Source organism: Notamacropus eugenii, chromosome 7 (assembly GCF_028372415.1).
Source record: "Notamacropus eugenii isolate mMacEug1 chromosome 7, mMacEug1.pri_v2, whole genome shotgun sequence".
Classification (NCBI taxonomy): domain Eukaryota; kingdom Metazoa; phylum Chordata; class Mammalia; order Diprotodontia; family Macropodidae; genus Notamacropus; species Notamacropus eugenii.
The window spans coordinates 37,570,843-37,588,747 of record NC_092878.1 but is presented as its reverse complement, the minus strand read 5'-3'; the positions used below and the strand labels follow the sequence as shown (position 1 = coordinate 37,588,747).

At 38.5% G+C, this 17,905-nt stretch overlaps 1 protein-coding gene across 1 annotated transcript in view; it reads right to left on the bottom strand.

Moving 5' to 3' along the window:
• LGMN (legumain) overlaps positions 1–17,905 on the bottom strand; it is a 30,599-nt gene that overhangs the window by 6,857 nt on the left and 5,837 nt on the right. Inside the window, exons 3-10 of the mRNA XM_072623258.1 lie at positions 12,621–12,718; positions 9,764–9,845; positions 8,220–8,305; positions 6,634–6,709; positions 5,694–5,756; positions 2,833–2,899; positions 2,010–2,128; positions 1,827–1,916 (exon numbers count right to left, since the gene is read on the bottom strand). Of these exons, the coding sequence (XP_072479359.1) occupies positions 1,827–1,916; positions 2,010–2,128; positions 2,833–2,899; positions 5,694–5,756; positions 6,634–6,709; positions 8,220–8,305; positions 9,764–9,845; positions 12,621–12,718 (681 nt within the window). The remainder of the gene's footprint in view (positions 1–1,826; positions 1,917–2,009; positions 2,129–2,832; positions 2,900–5,693; positions 5,757–6,633; positions 6,710–8,219; positions 8,306–9,763; positions 9,846–12,620; positions 12,719–17,905) is intronic.

Below are 17,905 nucleotides of genomic sequence, written 5' to 3'. Positions count from 1 at the left end.
GAAAATATTGCAAGCAGCCAGAAAGAAATAATTAGTGTTGTGGAAATACAATCAGGATAACACAAGATCTAGCAGTTTCTACATTAAGGGACTGAAGGGCTTGGATTATAATATTCCAAAAGTCAAAGGAACTAGGATTAAAACCCAGAATCACCTACCCAGCAAAACTGAGTATAATACTTCAGGGGAAAAAATGGTCATTCAATGAAATAGAGGACTTTCAAGCATTCTTGATGAAAAGACCAGTACTGAATAGAAAATCTGATTTTCAAACACAGGAATCAAGAGAAGCATATAAACAGGAAAGGGAAATCATAAAAGACTTACTAAATTTGAACTGCTTACATTGCTACATGAAAAGATATTTGGTAACTCTTGGAACTTTTCTCTGTATTTGGGTAGCTGGAGGGATTACACACACACATATACAGACAGAGGGCACAGGGTAAGTCGAACAGGAAGGGATGATATCTAAAAAAAATAACAAGGGGTGAGAGAGGAATATATTGGGAGGAGAAAGGGAGAAATGGAAGGGGGCAAATTATCTCTTATAAAAGAGGCAAGGAAAAGCTTTTTCAATGGAAGGAGAAAGGGGGGAGGTGAGAGGGAAAAAGTGAAGCTTACTCTCATCACATTTGGATTAAGGAGGGAATAACAAGCTCATTCAATTTGGTATGAATATCTATCTTACACTACAGAAAAGTAGGGGAAAAGAGTGGGGAGGGGAAGAGATGATAGAAGGGAGGACAAATGGCAGGAGGGCATAATTAGAAGTAAATACCTTTGAGGAGGGAATAAGGTCAAAAGAGAGAATAGAATAAACGGGAGGGAAGATAGGATGGGGGGAAACATAGTTAGTCTTTCACAACATGACATTCATTGAAGTCTTTTTGCATAACTGCACATGTACAACATATATCAAATTGCTTGGCTTCTCAGTGGGGATAGGTGGGGAGGAAGGAAGGGAGAGAAGTTCGAACTCTGAAGTTCTGAAAACGAATGTTAAAAATTGTTTTTACGTGCAGCTGGGAAATAACATACAGGCAATACGGTGTAGAAATCTATCTTGTCCTCCAAGAAAACAGAGGGGATGGAGATAAGTAAAAGGAGGGGTGTGATACAATGGAGGGCAGATTGGAGGAAAGAGTGATCAGAATGCACACTGTCTTGGGATGGGCAGAGGGGAGAGATGGTGAGAAAATTTGGAACTCAAAATCTTATGGAAATGAATGTTGAAAACTAAAAATAAATTAGGGGAAAAAAAAGAATTCCACAGTGGAAAGGGGCAAAAATGGTACTGGGGGTAGTACTAAGCAAGGTGGAGCAAAAAGGTCATGATGACCTAGAAAGCAATTTGGAACTACCCTGCTACCAGGTAGGCCCCAGAAAGATGAAAGATTTTTAAAAGCACCCAGGTGGGCAAAAATATTTGAAAAGTTTCCTTATCTGTTGTAACAAAGAACTGGAAACCATCAACCAGGGACAGGAAAAACAAATTCTGGTATGTGACTAACTGGCCCCATTTAAAATGGCAAAATGTTTGCAGACACAGGTGAGGAGACTTGTACAAACCAATGGGAAAATAAAATTAGCAGAGTCAGGAGAACAATTCATAAAACAACGAAAAGAAAGCCTAAAGAATTCTAATCACTAATCAGAGCTGAGATTAATTATCAAGCATGTTAGCCACTTCCTGACAGAAGTGGGAAGACTTTGCTTTTCTTTGTTTTTGCTCCTTACCTCCAATTTTTCTTTGGAGGGTGAAACAGAAAGGAAAAGGAGTCTATAATGGGATTGGGAAAAGAAATTAACGATGCCAATATTACCTTGTTTCCATACTGCATGACGTGACTGGTGTTGGTATGCTTTTTCACTAATTGAAACTGCTTATGCAGAGTCTCTGTAGTCAAATCTTCCTATAACAAAAAGACAAAATGACATTTCTTAAGTTTCTAAATGTAATTATACAAATATCTGAATGAACTGCTTGACTCAGGTAAAGAACCTACCACATCTGAATCTTCCATCCAGTTGACACTATACCAATCTCCCAGGTAAGTACCTCTCTCTTCATCATAGTAACAGGCATAGGAAGACTCATGAGGATTGGCAGCAGTAGTTGCATAAACTGTAAAAAAAAAAAAAAATTAAACTCTTATGCATGGTTCATCCTTTGCCACTGAAAACACTTGAAACTCTCTTTTCAACCCCAGTGAAAACAAAATATTTCTGGAATCTAATTTTAACAAGTGCTATTTATTCAGAAGCGTACTTTTTGATAGTCATTAAACTAGTCTGTATTCAAATACGGAACAGATAAGCCATCAGAAGAGACATGAAATGACATTTTTCATATGGAAGACATAAAAAGGTCCAGCCAGTTAAAGAAAGCCCTATGCAGTATTTTAAAGAGTGATTTCCTAAACTTCAATCCAAAAATAAAACTCTGAATTTTCAAAACAATACTAAAATTCATAAGAATAACCACCTTTTTTTGTGACCACCTGGGGACACAATTCACTTCAATATAAGTCCAAGAATCAAGAGCCCAGAAGTGTATGTCATTTCCATATATACTATGTGACCGTGATCAAGTCTTTAACCTCCAAGTCTCCATTTCCTCCACTATAGGCTAGGAAAAACAGTTTATATCTATTTCAAAGAGTTTGCATGAGGAGTCACAATGAATTTTTCAAATTAAATTAATTTTTTTAATTAATAAAAACATTTTCTCTCCCTTCCACACCCCAGGTGGAAAAGAAAAAAACTAAAATGACTATACATAAAGAACACTGGGAGAGCTAATTAAACATCATGCTTTATAGTGAGTACCGTCAATATCATCAGGCAAGTGGTTCATCATTGAGCCAGATTCACATGCTTCGATATAGAACACCATCTACAAAACAAAATAATGAATTCTTCTTACCTAGAGGGAAATCTCAAATGCTAACTAACTAGTGTCCTTTTCAGGTTGCTGAGGATATGTGTGAGTGTCCTCATTAAGAAGAAAATTGGTTAAGTGGTCATTTAAAGTGAAACCCATTTCAAACAGACTACTTTGTAGTAACTAGTTGGGGGTAGGGATAGAGAAGATTTTGTATTTGTGGAAATAATTAAACTACACATTAATTCTCAGAACGAAGAAGAAATGAAGTCAAGCGCTGATTTTTCACAGCATGAACATCTAGAAAATGGTCACTCTGGAAATTACTGAAAATAACTGCAAATGATTCCAAGGTTACTAAACAAGTCTTTTCAAATTACTGAGGCAACCATGTAACTAGAAGAGCTAGGATAATAAACTGTAATAGCTAACTCCTATACTTACAAAAAATGAGTGGGGAAGGGTAAGATTTGGAATAAAGAACTTGTTTTCAAAAGACAAACATTCCTTTCAATAGGCTGGATATGCATCTATGATCCAAACAAGAAACACTATTTAAAATAACCTGTAAATCCACTGTACTACTAAGAAAATAAGATTTACTTAGCCAAGGTGCATTCAACAGTAAGATTCAATAGTAAGCTGGATCAATGGAAGAGAATAGATACACCATACACAGTAGAAAATGACTGTGGTAACTTTTTGTTAAACAAATGTAAGGATTTCAGCTTTTTAGGATAACTAACTACACAGCAAAATGTGAAAACTGGAAAGCAGTCTGAAAGAAACTGGGTTAGACCAATCTCCTACACCGTTTATCAAGACAATCTCACAATGGATACATGACACGATATAGGGGGCGGGATCGTAAATGCTCTTAAATCATTATTGATTAGAGAAATGAAAATTAAAACAATTCTGATATCACCTTACTTACAACCATCAGATTGGCTAAGATAACGCAAGGGAAAAATGACAAATGTTGGAGGGGATGTGGAAAAATTAGGACAATACATCGATGGTGGAACTGTGAACTGACTCAGCAATGTGGAGCAATCTGGAAAGAATTATCCCACAGTTAGAGTTATAAACTGTATACCCTCCAACCCAGCAATACCATCATTAGGTGTGTTTCCAAAGGTGATCGGAGAAAAAAGGAAAAGAATCTAGACATTCTAAAGTATTTCTAACAGTTGTCTTTGTGGTGATTAAGAACTGGAAAATGAAGGGAAGCCCACCAACTGGGCAATGGTTAAACAAGTTGGGGTGACTGTGACGGATTACTACGGTGCTGTAAGAAATGATGATGTAGCTGATTTTAGGAAAACATGCAAGACCTGTATTAACTGATGCAACATGAAATGAGCAGAACCAGAACACTGTATACAGCAGCAGCAAATATTGTTCAAAGAGCAACTGTGAAAGATAAAGTTATTCTGAGTGTTATAAATACTTAAATAAATACGCACATCAGCTACAAACACCTATGAAGGAAGATGCTCTCCGCTTCCAAAAAAAGAACTGATGAACAGAAGCATGCACAGTCTGCTTCTGCATGAAGTGTGTGTGCGCGTGTGTGTGTTTTATCTGTTACATCGTGGCTTTCTCTAGTGTGGGGTGGAGCGGGACAGAGGCAGATAGTCTGGAACTTAACATGGAAAAAAAAAATTCTTTTCAAAAAGGATCTCATAGATCTATTAGTAGCTTCCAGACACCAAACTAATTTAGTCTATCTTTCAAAAAATGATTGTGTTATCTTGTTCTTAGAACACTTTCGTCTTGCACCTCTGCCAAGCACTTCTTTGCTCACACCAGAGACAATGTCCTGGAGGAACTTTCACCCTGGGAGGTCCCACTCTCCAAGACGGTTCTTTCTTCTCCCTTTTCTCAGCCCCATATCTAGTCCTGGAACCATGAACTGTCATCAACTTGGTCACTGTATCTAGATGAGGTGTCAACACATTCCTTATGACCCCACAAAAACAACAACCAGGTTACTTTTCAGGACCAAAGTGTCCCTCCCCACCACCAGTATTCCACATGTCCTGTTCTCAACCATTAGAATGTTGAGCTCCTCAAGGGCAAGGGCTTTCTTTACCTATGTATTCACATCCCCAGGTTTATCATAGTGTATTGGTACATAGTAAAAGTACTTACTAAATGTTTTCATTCATCCATTCTAACTCCTCACAACCACTGCTCAAAAACCTTCTTTAGAGACCTATTTCCTAGCCTAGCACTACAACTGAGTCCCAACTTAGGTCCTCCTATTTCCCTATTCTCCTAACTCTACCTTTCACGCTTTCCTGTCTCTTGGTTTTTGCTCATCAAGTCCCTGCCTAAGTTTGGCATATTCAGCTCCCACCCATCTTTACATGAAATTCTAAGCCTCCTTCACAGCTGGACATCCTTCCAGCTCAAATGTCTCTAATCTCTTCTGGGAAGCCTTCCTCAAATCTCTAACCGGAAACCACTAAACCCCTGCCTCTGAACTTTCAAAATTCCTCTCGACATTCTATTTTACAAAAATAGTTATATGCATATGTGCATACTAGTTTACAAAGCTCGTAGGATATAGGAATTTTGTTATATTAATCTTTATGCCTTATACAACTTATGTACCTTAACACATACTAGGAGTTTAATTAGGCTTGATCAATAGCTAAACCTGCCCTAGAAATGCATGGGTGTTCAACAGGACACAAAGATTCTAACTATACAGCTATATATTCATTCTCCTAGACCCTTCCCTTCTACCACTTCCAGTACTCTGCCCTCCCTCCCAAGAATTTTTTACCAAGTTTACCTTTTTGTATTTTTTATGTTGGTGCATATAACGGATAGTCTTATTCAAATCCTTTACATGAAGCTGAAAGACAAATATTACATCATTCAGATCAATGGGTCAGAATAGTATAAAATATTGTTATTCAATAAACCATTGTTCATGTAACAGCAATACAACATAATTTGCTGGTGGTGAGTCTCTAAATAATCTTAGTGAATAAATATTTTTAAACATCACAGAACCACAGAAAGAGTAACACTGGTACCTTCATTTTAAGAACGAAGCCATAGGGCATGTCACCTGTTCGAGTTCAAGGTAACACAATGAGCTTGTAAGTCACTTAAGCATTTTATTTCAACAGTTAAAAGGAGAGAGGAGAGGCATCAAGGTGCTGCTTACAGAAAGGCCATGCTGCCTCTCTCTGGGAGACCTGGGTCTGCCATAGTCTCCCTTCCTGCCACACACTGGCTGTGTGTCCCTACAAATCCCTTCCTTTCTGAGTGTTCCAGGGAACTCAGTAGAAGACTTTCAGTTGGCAGATTTCCATTGGTAAAGGGGAATTTCCTCACTAGCAGTTTCTTAGATCACAGTCCCTACTGTACCCCTCATCACCAGTCCCCTCACATAAAAAAAAAAAAAAGTATGGGAAAGAAATCTTTTATAAGTTTGCCCCTAGTTACATTCCTTCTTTCCAGGGCAATAAGGCACTTCATTCTATCCTCCTTTTTACTGGAATAAGATGTCCCATCAGATAAATGAGGAAAGAAGGATAATTCTATGGAAAAGCAGTTCTTAAAACTGTTTTGCAGCTTAAAACCTGTCCCCTGCATGAGGCCACTTGATAATACCTTGTTTATTCTAACTATAAAGATATTCAGAGTAAAAGCTATTCATTTAACCTAACTGCCAGCTTGATCGTCTTTTTTAATATAACTTTTAAAGATTCTGAAAAACTCACATCATTATTAGGGAAAGCCAAGAGTCCAGGAGCTCCATGATCAGTGAAGTAAACAAACACATGATCCTGGGGACCACTGCCAAGAGAAATCACTGCTCATTAATGCAATAAATTATGACATCCTGAAATACTTGCCACTTCCATTTTTAAGTTAACTTCACAAAGAAAACAGAGCCAGTCCAAAAGTCTATTCAGAATAAAACACAACATAAAGGGCCAAAAGAAACAACAAAGTCACACCCAGCTCAGCGTCCTTCCTCATACAGGTGCAATTCTGAAGGACAGGGTAGTTTCCTCCTAATTCAAAGCTTTCAAATAAACGTCTGGGAATGAAGTAAAAAATGGGAAAGGTCACAGCATATGGCAGAAGATTCATTCAAGAAACATTTAGTCAGTGCCTTGGTGCCCTTTGGAATAAGGCATATGGAATAAGACCACGGCAGGGTCAGAGGGTGGAGAGAGAAGAGGAGACAATAAAGTTCTGCACACGTTCACTTCATTGGCAAGGCCAGCACCTGCCAATAAAAAAGAGTCAACAGTTGGTCAGCAGCCAGACACCAAGTCAGGGAAGACAGGATCTTTTATAATGATTAACAAGATCAGAGGGCAGATGATAAAGTTACAGAAGCAGAGGTACAAGTCACAGGAATAGTGACATAAGTATACTTGTAGGGCTAAGGCGTTTAATTTACACAATAAAGAAGTCAACGCTGGCTTGATTAAGTCTTAACTAATGACGTCAAAACCAGGGCACCAGGGGCTTGTTCTGTCATTACCAGATAATTTAACAAGGGCGAGTTTTAAATTGCAGCAAGTGGAACCCCTACAAAAGATGAACAGGATGAGGAGTGTCTGGGTTGTAATCTGGAGGGAACTGAATACTCACTCGATGAGATAAACTGACTATATATGGAGAGACTATATATAATCTCTCTCTCTCTGTACACACACACACACACACACACACACACACACACACACACACACACACACACACACATATATACATATAATTTTGTTGTTCTTTGGCCATGCCCAAACTCTACATGACCCCATGTATCCAGGGAGTTCACTTGGCAAAGCTACTGGAGTGGTTTGCCATTTCCTTCTCCAGTATATTCCCATTTTACAGATGAGGAATTGAGGCAAATATGGGTTAAGTAACTTGTCCAGGGTGACACAGCTCGTAAGTAATTCAGATTTTCCTGGATCCAAGCCCAATGGCTATATCCACCCCACCACCTAGCTGCATAAAAGGTTACAAACTTTCAGTTCTGTCCTGTGTTGAAGAAAAACAGAAAGGTATATCAAACCCAACTATTTAAGAATAAACAATTGTAGCAGATGACACATACAAAGTGCTCAAAAGATTTCATCTACTCTCCACAAGTGAGCAGCAGGCAACAGAAGTAGTGCACTCCCATTTTGCAGATGAGAAGGCTCAGTGGTTGGAGTAACTTGGTCAAGATCATAGCTCTGAAGTACAAGAGTTTGGCCTTGAAGACAGATGTATTTAAACAGCTCTTCTAGGGAGGAACTTAATTCTGTTAATAAATGCTTGTTGATTTCCATAAAACAATTGTTACCTATTCAAAACTCTCCCTGATCCTATATTCTTCACAGCCTCAGCATCGCCTCTTAACACAGCAAGGAAGTTTTCTGCGGTGACATCCTGGGTAAAAAAGATATGCAAACATCATTCTGTGTCAAAGGCAAATGTTCCCATTCTAACTACCTGTGGCAGTACACCACCACAGGGGCCACGTACTGGCGCCAAGGGTGAGTTCGCATCTGATCCTCCCTGAAACTGTGGGGCTAGCGTCCAGTGCAGCCACATTCTCCCCTCCACCTTTCTTCCTTATTCTTGCTCCCAAGTCTGTCCTTGTGAGCCCTCTTCTGTCTTCCTTCTATGCCTTCTCGCTGGAAGATTACATCAGTTTCCACAGGTTCAGTTATTTCCAGGCAGACTATTCCCGTATCTACGGTATCTTCCCTCCAGAGTGCCATTATGCATCACCAATGCCCTGTTAGACATCCTGACCTTACTTCCCCAAAGCATCTCAAACTATGTCCAAAAGAGACTTCATTCTCTCCTTCCAAACCTGACCATCTTCTGAATTTTCCTATTACTGCTGAGGGATATCACCCTCCTCAGTCACTCAGACTCAGAAGCTTGGTGGCATCCTCAGTGTTTCCCTCTCACCCCACATTATCAAAGAACTCTTGTGGCAAATGTTTCTGCCTCCACAAACCTCAACACATCTGTCCAATTCTTTTTGCTCACACACCCTTGGTTCAAATCCTCTCACTTGGATTATTAATATCCTCTTTACTGGACTCCTTGCCTCAAGTCTCTCTCCTCTCCAAATCCATCATCCACATGCTGCCAAAGTGGTTTTCTAAAAATGCAGATATGACCATCTATTCCCCTAGCTCAATAAACTTGTCACATTCTATAGATTCTAGGGGTGGGTATTATCTCATCCTTTAAAATGCCTATTCTTCAGTGTTGTTTTTTTTTAAGTTTGACCTTTTGGCTTGGGGTTTCCTGTTGGTTCCTAAGTTCCATTAGCCTTCCATGACAAACAAATTTAGTCCTCAATAATTTTTAGAACCAAAATGTTGGACATATTAAGGAACTTGAGACAAGTTTGGATTTAATCATGGCATATTTGATAGAATTTGTGGTAAGAGCAATATCTGCCAATGTTCCTGCAATGTAGAGTGGGCTGGGTTTTTCCCTGAAAGGCAAGGAAGCCATACCTCAGATATGACTGGTCATCTGACTCCTGGCTAAAACCTCATTCTATTAAATTATTAGTTTACCTACATATGACCTGATTTTAGTTCCTAAAAGTGGAGTAGCATCTTGCAGAGGCCTTTAAAATGTGAACTCAGAACTTTATAAAATCAAACAAAATAAAAATCTGGACTTCAAAGCGTTCAAACTTTCCCTAACATGAGTGAAATGTTATCTCCCAAGGTCTGTACTGTTGATACAAATGCCTGTAAGACATTACATACCAACAAGAAGTTAGTTCGATGTTTTGATAAACACAAAAGAAAAACAATTAATGGAGATGAGAAATGAGACATTTAGTTGGAACCAGCGGTTGAAGAATAAACTTACCTCTTGTGTATAGTCTTTCAGAACCCCTTTATAAACATCAGTGCCATTGGGTCTATTGATGATCATACCTTTTGTAGGATTTCTGAAAAAAAATTAAGTGAGAGAACAGCTTATTTTAGAAGAGACGAACCCTATAATGTAAACAAAACTTAATCAAGACACTCCAAACATGACAAACCCATTCAAAAGAAAGGCATTCGCACCTCACTATGACACAATCCATGGGGGTTACATTCGAGGAAAGACAACCTTAAAACAAAACCCCTAATTTTGTCAAGTAGGATATAATACAGTGCCATGGTATACTAAACGTGGCTACAGCAAATAGTGTTGTTATAAGGTATTGTCAGAGATATGTTTAACACCACTCCAGCCACATGGGCTGGGCTATTTCTTTTCATTAAAGTTACTGAAACTAACCATGAAACTTGATGGTTTCATGGAACTGAGACTACTGATCTGGCTTTCTGGACACCTGAATACAAAATGTTCAAGGAGCCCCAGCTGTCTCCTAAGGCTTAATCACTGTAGGAAACAAGTCAGTGAGGCCACACAACAAGTCAACACTGTATTTTTGTCTGAACACCTCCTTTTGTTAACTGTTACACGGACCACTTGATGTACCAGCACAACCTGGTCAACTCTGGCTTATCACGAAAGTGAAATTTTAGTATATTTAAACTTTGACGATTGCTGTGCCCCTAATCCATTTTACCAGTAGCCAAAAGAGATACTTACTGACAAGTCTAAACCAAAAATACAGATTTTACTCAGATGTTCATTATATTTATCATCCAAGACAGAAAAGACCTTAGACGTCATCTAGTCCAACAAAAATTTTTCAAGAGAAAATTGAAACTGAAATTCCTTGCCCATTGTCACATATACAAATCTAGCCAATAACAGCACCATGGGTCTCTCCTCTACTAGCTAGTTCTTATACAAACTTTTCAATTTCCTAATCAAAATCACTGACTTCATCATTTGTGATCTCTTCTATCTCTTGCTTTAAGGATTCTCCCCTTTGCCGCTGCTATGAAATATTTCTATTATTTTCCTCTAATTTTAGAACATGTGGCCATATTACATAACATGGCAAGTATCTATTCAGAAATGCATGTGGTTTAAAATGTTAAACTAAACCTATTTTCTTCTGCCAACTCTTTCCACTTTCCCCTACAATTCTTGTCAAATTCAGTTTATTCCCCAAATAATTTGTTTTCAAGATTATCAAACAAGAGATTTCTAAATTTAACTGTTTCTTGCTCATCTAGTCCAGGGGTGGGGGACCTGCGGCCTCTCCCTCAAGGCCCTCAAATATGAGTGGCCCTTTGACCGAATCCAAACTTCAAAGAATAAATCCCCTTAATAAAAGGATTTGTCCTGTAAAACTTGGGACTCAGTCAAAGGGTTGCACCTAAGGACCTAGAAGGCTACATGTGGCTTCAAGGCCACAGGTTCCCCACCCCTGATCTAGTCTATTCCACTGGTCTATTTTTCTATTTTTTGGTCATCATTGCCACATAAAATAATTGAGATATAGCTCTGCATGTTTATTTGCCCCTCCTTATTCAAAAATGAAGTTCTTATTTTGTTTAGCACTACTATAAAGTAAATGGCAGTATGATATAACACTAAAATATGAAAATTTAGCTAATAGTCTTATTTGGGGGTGCAGACTAATCATAAGCAACAACTCAGATATTTTACATGCTTCTCTTTCCTGCAAAACTAGCCCAACCTCCTTTTCCTATTATATTCATGCCAATTTATACATGAGTAGAAACATACCTACTTTCTACAGTAGTCTAGTATAGACCTCTCCACTGGTGACTGGATCATCTGAAACTCTGATTCTTGTATTGTTTTCACCATATATAATAGGCTTCCTCTTTGCATGGAGGTAACACTAGGTTTCCCCAAAGTCTCTATCAATGGAAGTTCTGACAGACTCTGCCATTCTGGAAAAGCTCCAATAGAGTGAGTCTGCTTTCCAAAGACCAACCCAAGCACATACAGAGAAGCATATCATGAATAGATTGGATAAATGATGAATTACTTTGGCCATGGCTATGGTAATGTGTTTACAAATTTTTTAAAGACATGAAGCTTTCTTTTCGCTATTTACAGCTATTCCAGAAAAGCTACAGAAAGATTCAAACATATACCCAAGGTAATCATGTCTAAATGAAATAGCTTTATTGGGTACAGCTGCAGCATAGTAGATAGTAGCTCCTCATTTGTCACCAGGACCAGCACATTCCATGAGTAAATTTTCCACATTACTGAAACTGTCCATAAGCAACAAAACATCTTAAAATATTTCTGGTAAAAAATCTGAAATGTAGTTCCTTTCTATTATCTTTTCTTGAAGGCCTGGGAGTCATTAGGAACATCAATGACTGCACTTTTTGGTAAGACAGCAGGTTCAAGGTTGCTTGACTTCAGGCACCGGGTAGGGCCTGGCCTGCTATGAGGTGAACCCTAATTCTGTTTCTAAATACTTCTTAGATGTTTTTTTCTGTCTACCTTCTTACTTCATGGGCTGTCAGTTGTCATTTTTTGCTAGTGTGTCTGAATCTAGCAGCTACCCCTCCTCCCTCCTATTTACTGTTTCTAATTTGCTCTAAATTGAGAAAACAGAGCAATTGCATTAACTCTCTGATACTCATTTTGGAAGCTTGGGATCTGCTTTTACAACGTCCCTAAATTTAAGACTAACCTCTGAATAAGTGAAATGTTACTATACTTCAGACTCTGAACCACAAATGATTTTATGTACCATTTTTACATTTGTGAGTGTAATAGTATCTCTTAAGTCCGTTTTTCTACCAAGTTTTGTGAAAATCCTACTCACTCTGTAGCATCTGCTATGTCGTCATACATCATGACAATTATTTGTTCATCAGGAATCCCATTTCGGTGAACGATCTGGTATGCATGGCAGGCATCAGCCTAGAAAAGAACAGGACATAAAGTCTCACAGCGCTTCCTAAAGTCTAGTTTTTCAGTTCAAATGTTTATCAAAATATTTTGCCCTGGCCAATGTCATAATAACATCAAGCATTCTTCATAATAATGCAATAAGCATTTATTAGATAGCTCCTGATGATGCAAAAATTAAAATGTCCCTGACTTCTGGGACTACATTCAACTAAATACAAAATGCATATGGAGTAATTATAGGAGAACGCCAACAAGGAGGGGAAGGCACGGAAGCGGGGGAATCGTATGTGTGAGGCACACAGAGCAGGTGGCCACGTGTGGCTGGGACACAGAGTACATGAAGGAGTGTGATGGGAAATCAGTCTAGAAAGGCAGGCTGAAGTGAGACTCTACAGGCCTTCAAATGCCAAACAGGGCAACATGTATTTTATCCCAGAGAAGAGGGAGTAGGAAACAACAGTGAAGGGCAGGGAAGATCTGTACCTGAAAATCATTTTGGAAGCTACTGAGAAGACTGGAGAGGTGAGAGGGGGTTTCGAAGTTGTTTTACAAATGGTACTATTTCATTAGCCTGATTTTAGTATACCCCAGCAACTTCATCATAAATGATCCTACAAATTGTGTGCATGCACACATATGCGCACAAGTAACAATTTCTTACTAACTTTAAATGCTCCCCTGAAACTCTCATGCATCAAACCGAGAAACTACAAAACCCATGCGGATAGAGCTACTGCCAAGAGTAAGGGGTTCTTTAAAATTTCCCTTTGAGTACACTGTAGAGGAGTCTGACAGAGTTTCCTGAAGAAAATGACTACCACCATGATAGGTGTATCTCTTGACCTAAAACATTTCTGAAATTCAGGAGCCTTTCTCAGCTTGTTTTTGTCATTTCTTGCCAAGATGACTACCTGAACAGTAGGCAGACTTCTCAGCTACTATAGCTCAAGCCAGCCCAAATAATGACCAAGAAAACCAAAGAAAAACTAGAAGTGACTTCTTCCACCTCAAAAATGTACAAAAAAGCAGCCAGGAACCAACAGGCAACAGGAAAGGGAATTTTCCCAACAGAGCTAGCACCAACACATGGTAGCACCCCAACTCAGTCAAAGATGGGAGGTTCCAAGGCTGTGTTCCAAAGGTAGCTAAGCCAGTGGAGGGATCCTCTGAGAAAGCACAAGGTTAATTTTAAAGCCTGAATATCAACCAACACTACAACTGCTCAGGGCCCAGGGGCTCTGTGGTCTCCTATACCATGTCTTGACAGAGAGGGCCCTGAAAATGCAGCACTCTGAATCCAGGGTGAGGACATAACACCCAGAAGCAAAGCAGGGAACAAAGCCTAACCCTGGTACTGAGCCCCAGCTCAGCTAAAGTTGGAGAGATAAGTAAATAAGGAAAACAGTAACCACTATCAAAAATTATCACAAAACCCTAAAAGGAAAGAAAAATTATAATAACTATAAGCAGAGACTCAAAAGGGGGGAAAAAGTATTCTCCACAAGGATGACCTGACTACCTGAAAGAAATTAAGTAAAAGATCCAAAATGAAATGATAGTTCTGGAGGGAATTGGAAAGAAAATAAATAGCTTAGAAAGTGGTAAACTTACCCCAAAAAAAGAATTCTCTGAAAATCAGATTAGATCAAATCAATCAAAGGAGTCTAAGAGACAGCAGGAAATACTGGGGCAAAAATCAAAAGATGAAAAACCATAAAGAAAATGTAAGACAATCTGGTATCCAACAATTGTGACCTGTAAAACATGCCAAGGAATGATCATTTAAAAATCACTGGACTCCCTAAAAAACTTGATTAGAAAAAATTGGACACTACATTTCAAGAAATCATAAATGAAAACTACCAAGTTCTATTAGAAGACAAAATAAAGTAAAAAGGTAGCTCCCAGGAATATCAGAGTCAAAATCCAGAGCTCTGACATCAAAGAAAAAATTCTAGAAGCATCCAGAAAGTAGTAACACTAGGGCACCAAAGGATCACAATACACCTGGCAACTTCAACTATATACAAGAAAAGATCTTGGAATGCGCTAAAATAAGAGGCAAGAGACATGCTTAAAACCAAGAATAATGTATCCTGGAAAGCTAAGTACTAAAGAAGGAAAGAACCTTTGAAGAAAGAGATTTCTCATGAAAAGACCAGAATGGAAAAATGCATTTGAGAAACTGGAAATAGCTATATAACATAGTGGACATAGTGCTCACATGCTAAGAGGGAGAAAAGAAATGCCTCTTCAGAACATTTATGTTTCCAAAGGGTGTTGAAGGAATTAAGTAAGAAAGAGAGAGGTTTTGGGGGTGGGCTGATTCTGTTCTAAGGGTTTAAAGACAGGGGGAAAGAGAGAATAAAAGGAATTTACTAGTATAGAAAGGAGAAGGAGAGGGGAATTTGCTATTTTTCCATAATTGAGAATATACAAAGGAAGAGGAAGAGATGGAGGAGTGGGTATCAGAAGAACCTCATTGTTACCTGAAATAGACTCTGATCACACAGAGGCTGGTATAGAAATACAGGGAAACAAATAGGGATGCCATGAGGGAAGATAATACCAGGGGATAATTGTTGCATACAAGGTTCAGAGCCTTGCATTTTTGAACATGGCTATCTGTGGATTCATTTTGCTTGCCTATGCTTATTTTTACAAGTTTTTTTTTTCTCTTTCTTAATGGGGAATTTGGGGTAGTAGGCAATGGTAATACCAAAAAAGAAGCCTATTTTACTTTTTTAAGGCACAGAAAAGAACAGAAGGAAGCAAAAACCAGCAGGACAGTTTTGAAAATAAAATATAATTTTTTATAGCAAGAGAAATTAAACAAGAGATTCAGTTTCATATAGAATCCTTCTGTGTTCTGCTGGGTGTATGGAAATACTTTTTGGTATTCACAATAAAAAAACTGCTTTGGTAAATAGCAAACTTCTGATTCAGGAACTAATGTTCTCTCCAAATTAAAAAAAACTGACAGAATGGGAAGAAGAAAAAATTTACTCTAATATAGCTTGAAATTCATTGTCTCTTTTGAAAGGATATATGCAGTAAAGGACTCAGCATACTAGCTACTTGAGAAAGAAGTTTTCCAACTTTAGATTTCAGAATTATATTTTGCTAAAAAAAAAAAAATCCAACGTTGAAAAATAGCATTAGGCAATCAACAACAGGTCGTAAGGGTAAATAACACTGGATTTTGTTCAGGAATCATAAGTTCAGTTCCAGCTCTGTCACTTGTGTTAGTCATATGATCTTAGTTAAGTCCCCAGACCTTCCCTAAGCCTCTTTCCTCATATGTAAAATAGAGACAGTCTCACAGGGGGTACTCTGGCAATGTGCTTTGCAAACCTCAAAGTAGAATAGAAATTAGTGGATCAATGTTATTAAATAACTGTGAACTATTTTTTACTGGTCTGCAATAAGCTAGACAAACATGCATTAAAAAAAAACTTCCTGTAGTTTATTTTATTAGGATAAACGATGCTTATTAGGTAGAATCCTTTTTTCATATTCACACAGGCATAATACTTAAATGGGATAATAATTACAGTAATGGTACCTGTTGTTCACACAAATATGTAGAAATTGACTAGTAAATCTCTTCTTGGCCCCTGAAGATACAGAGGTTTTTCTGTTAATTCCTAGTCACTGACTCCCTATTCCCTATTCTCTATGCTGTAGGGTGAAAAACTTTTATTTACAACTAGTAGAAAAGATGTGTGTTCATCCTTTGTTGCCGAAGAAGACCATGCCATCAGAGAAATAATTACATGACTTGCACTTGACTTTGTTTTGAGTGAGGGAGGGCTGTGCAGGTCACCAGCCTCACTTCTCCTGCAGAGCCATCTGAATCCAGTGACCTGATATTCCTCAGGATGACTGGAGATGGCCCAGGATGAGGCAATTGGGGTTAAGTGAATTGCCCAAAGTCACACAGCTAGTGAGGGTCAAGTGTCTGAGGTGAGATTTGAACTCAGGTCCTCCTGACTCCTGCATTGGTACTCTATCCACTGCACCACCTAGCTGTCCTAGTAGAAAAAGTAGCTCTACAGCAGATGTGCAAGCTCTTTAGTGTTCAAAAAAGTGACTGAAAGGCAATAGTGAAGTCAACTCAACTGAGAAATCAAAGTATACTCTAACTTGCATTAATATTTCCTAGTGTAAACGTATCCTTGTATGTACTTTCTCCTTCAAAACGGAAGCCTTTAGAAATGTTGTGGTTGTGCAAAGCCTTTTAGAAAAAGAACACTTTAAATTTTCAACAGAAATGCCATAGCAACAGTTCTTTAAACAATGCATGCTAGGGTCTAACGCACTAATATGATCTTCTATATAGCAAGGCAACCTGTCCACTTACACCCCTTATAATAGCTGTTTGGGAGAAGATTCACACTTAGATGGTACACGTGTATTTACACATATACTATGTATCTGTGCGTGTGTGCATGCACACATGCATGTGCGCATACACACGCAACTATATTGTCAAACAGCTGAAGCAGTTGCCAAACTGCTTTTGCCCACTCTTTTCTTCATTATGAGGGATACCTTACTGGATTGGGAAGAGAAGAGCGATATGACAAATTTCCTGGGAACCAGGAAGAATTCTTTTTTGTTGTTGTTGAGGGTAAGTGGAATCCTCATCTATAAAATGAGGGAGTTGAACTGGATGTGTTCAGAGGTCCCTTCCAGCTCCAGAGCTATGATGCCCTAAGAATATAACATTATTTCCTGTACTTATTCAAGTGTCACTGTTTTGTTCAAGTGCCACAGAACAACAAATGTTGTCCAATAATCCCTTCACACCCAAGTGGGTGAAAGACACCACCTTTTCAATTGTAATTTTGTGAACTCTTGTTGCTCATATTCCATAGTGACAAAGGTCTATGAACACTTTGGGGGATTAGTATAGTGCTGAGCACATAGTTGGCTAATTACCTAGGCTCACCGGTTTAGAAGCTAACATTCCAGTTCAACCTCTTGATTTTTTCAGATCAGGAAACCAAATGTTTAATTCTGAGAAGATGGACTTGCCTAAGGCCTCCAAGGTCTTCTAAAAGGTGAGTAACAAAGCCAATGATCTTTCAGGACAGATCCAGCCTTGAATCTGCTGTTAAATCATAGGTCTAGCACGCACCTTTACATTAAAAAGCAAGCCCAATCTAAATGATTATGGTATAAGAAGACCTG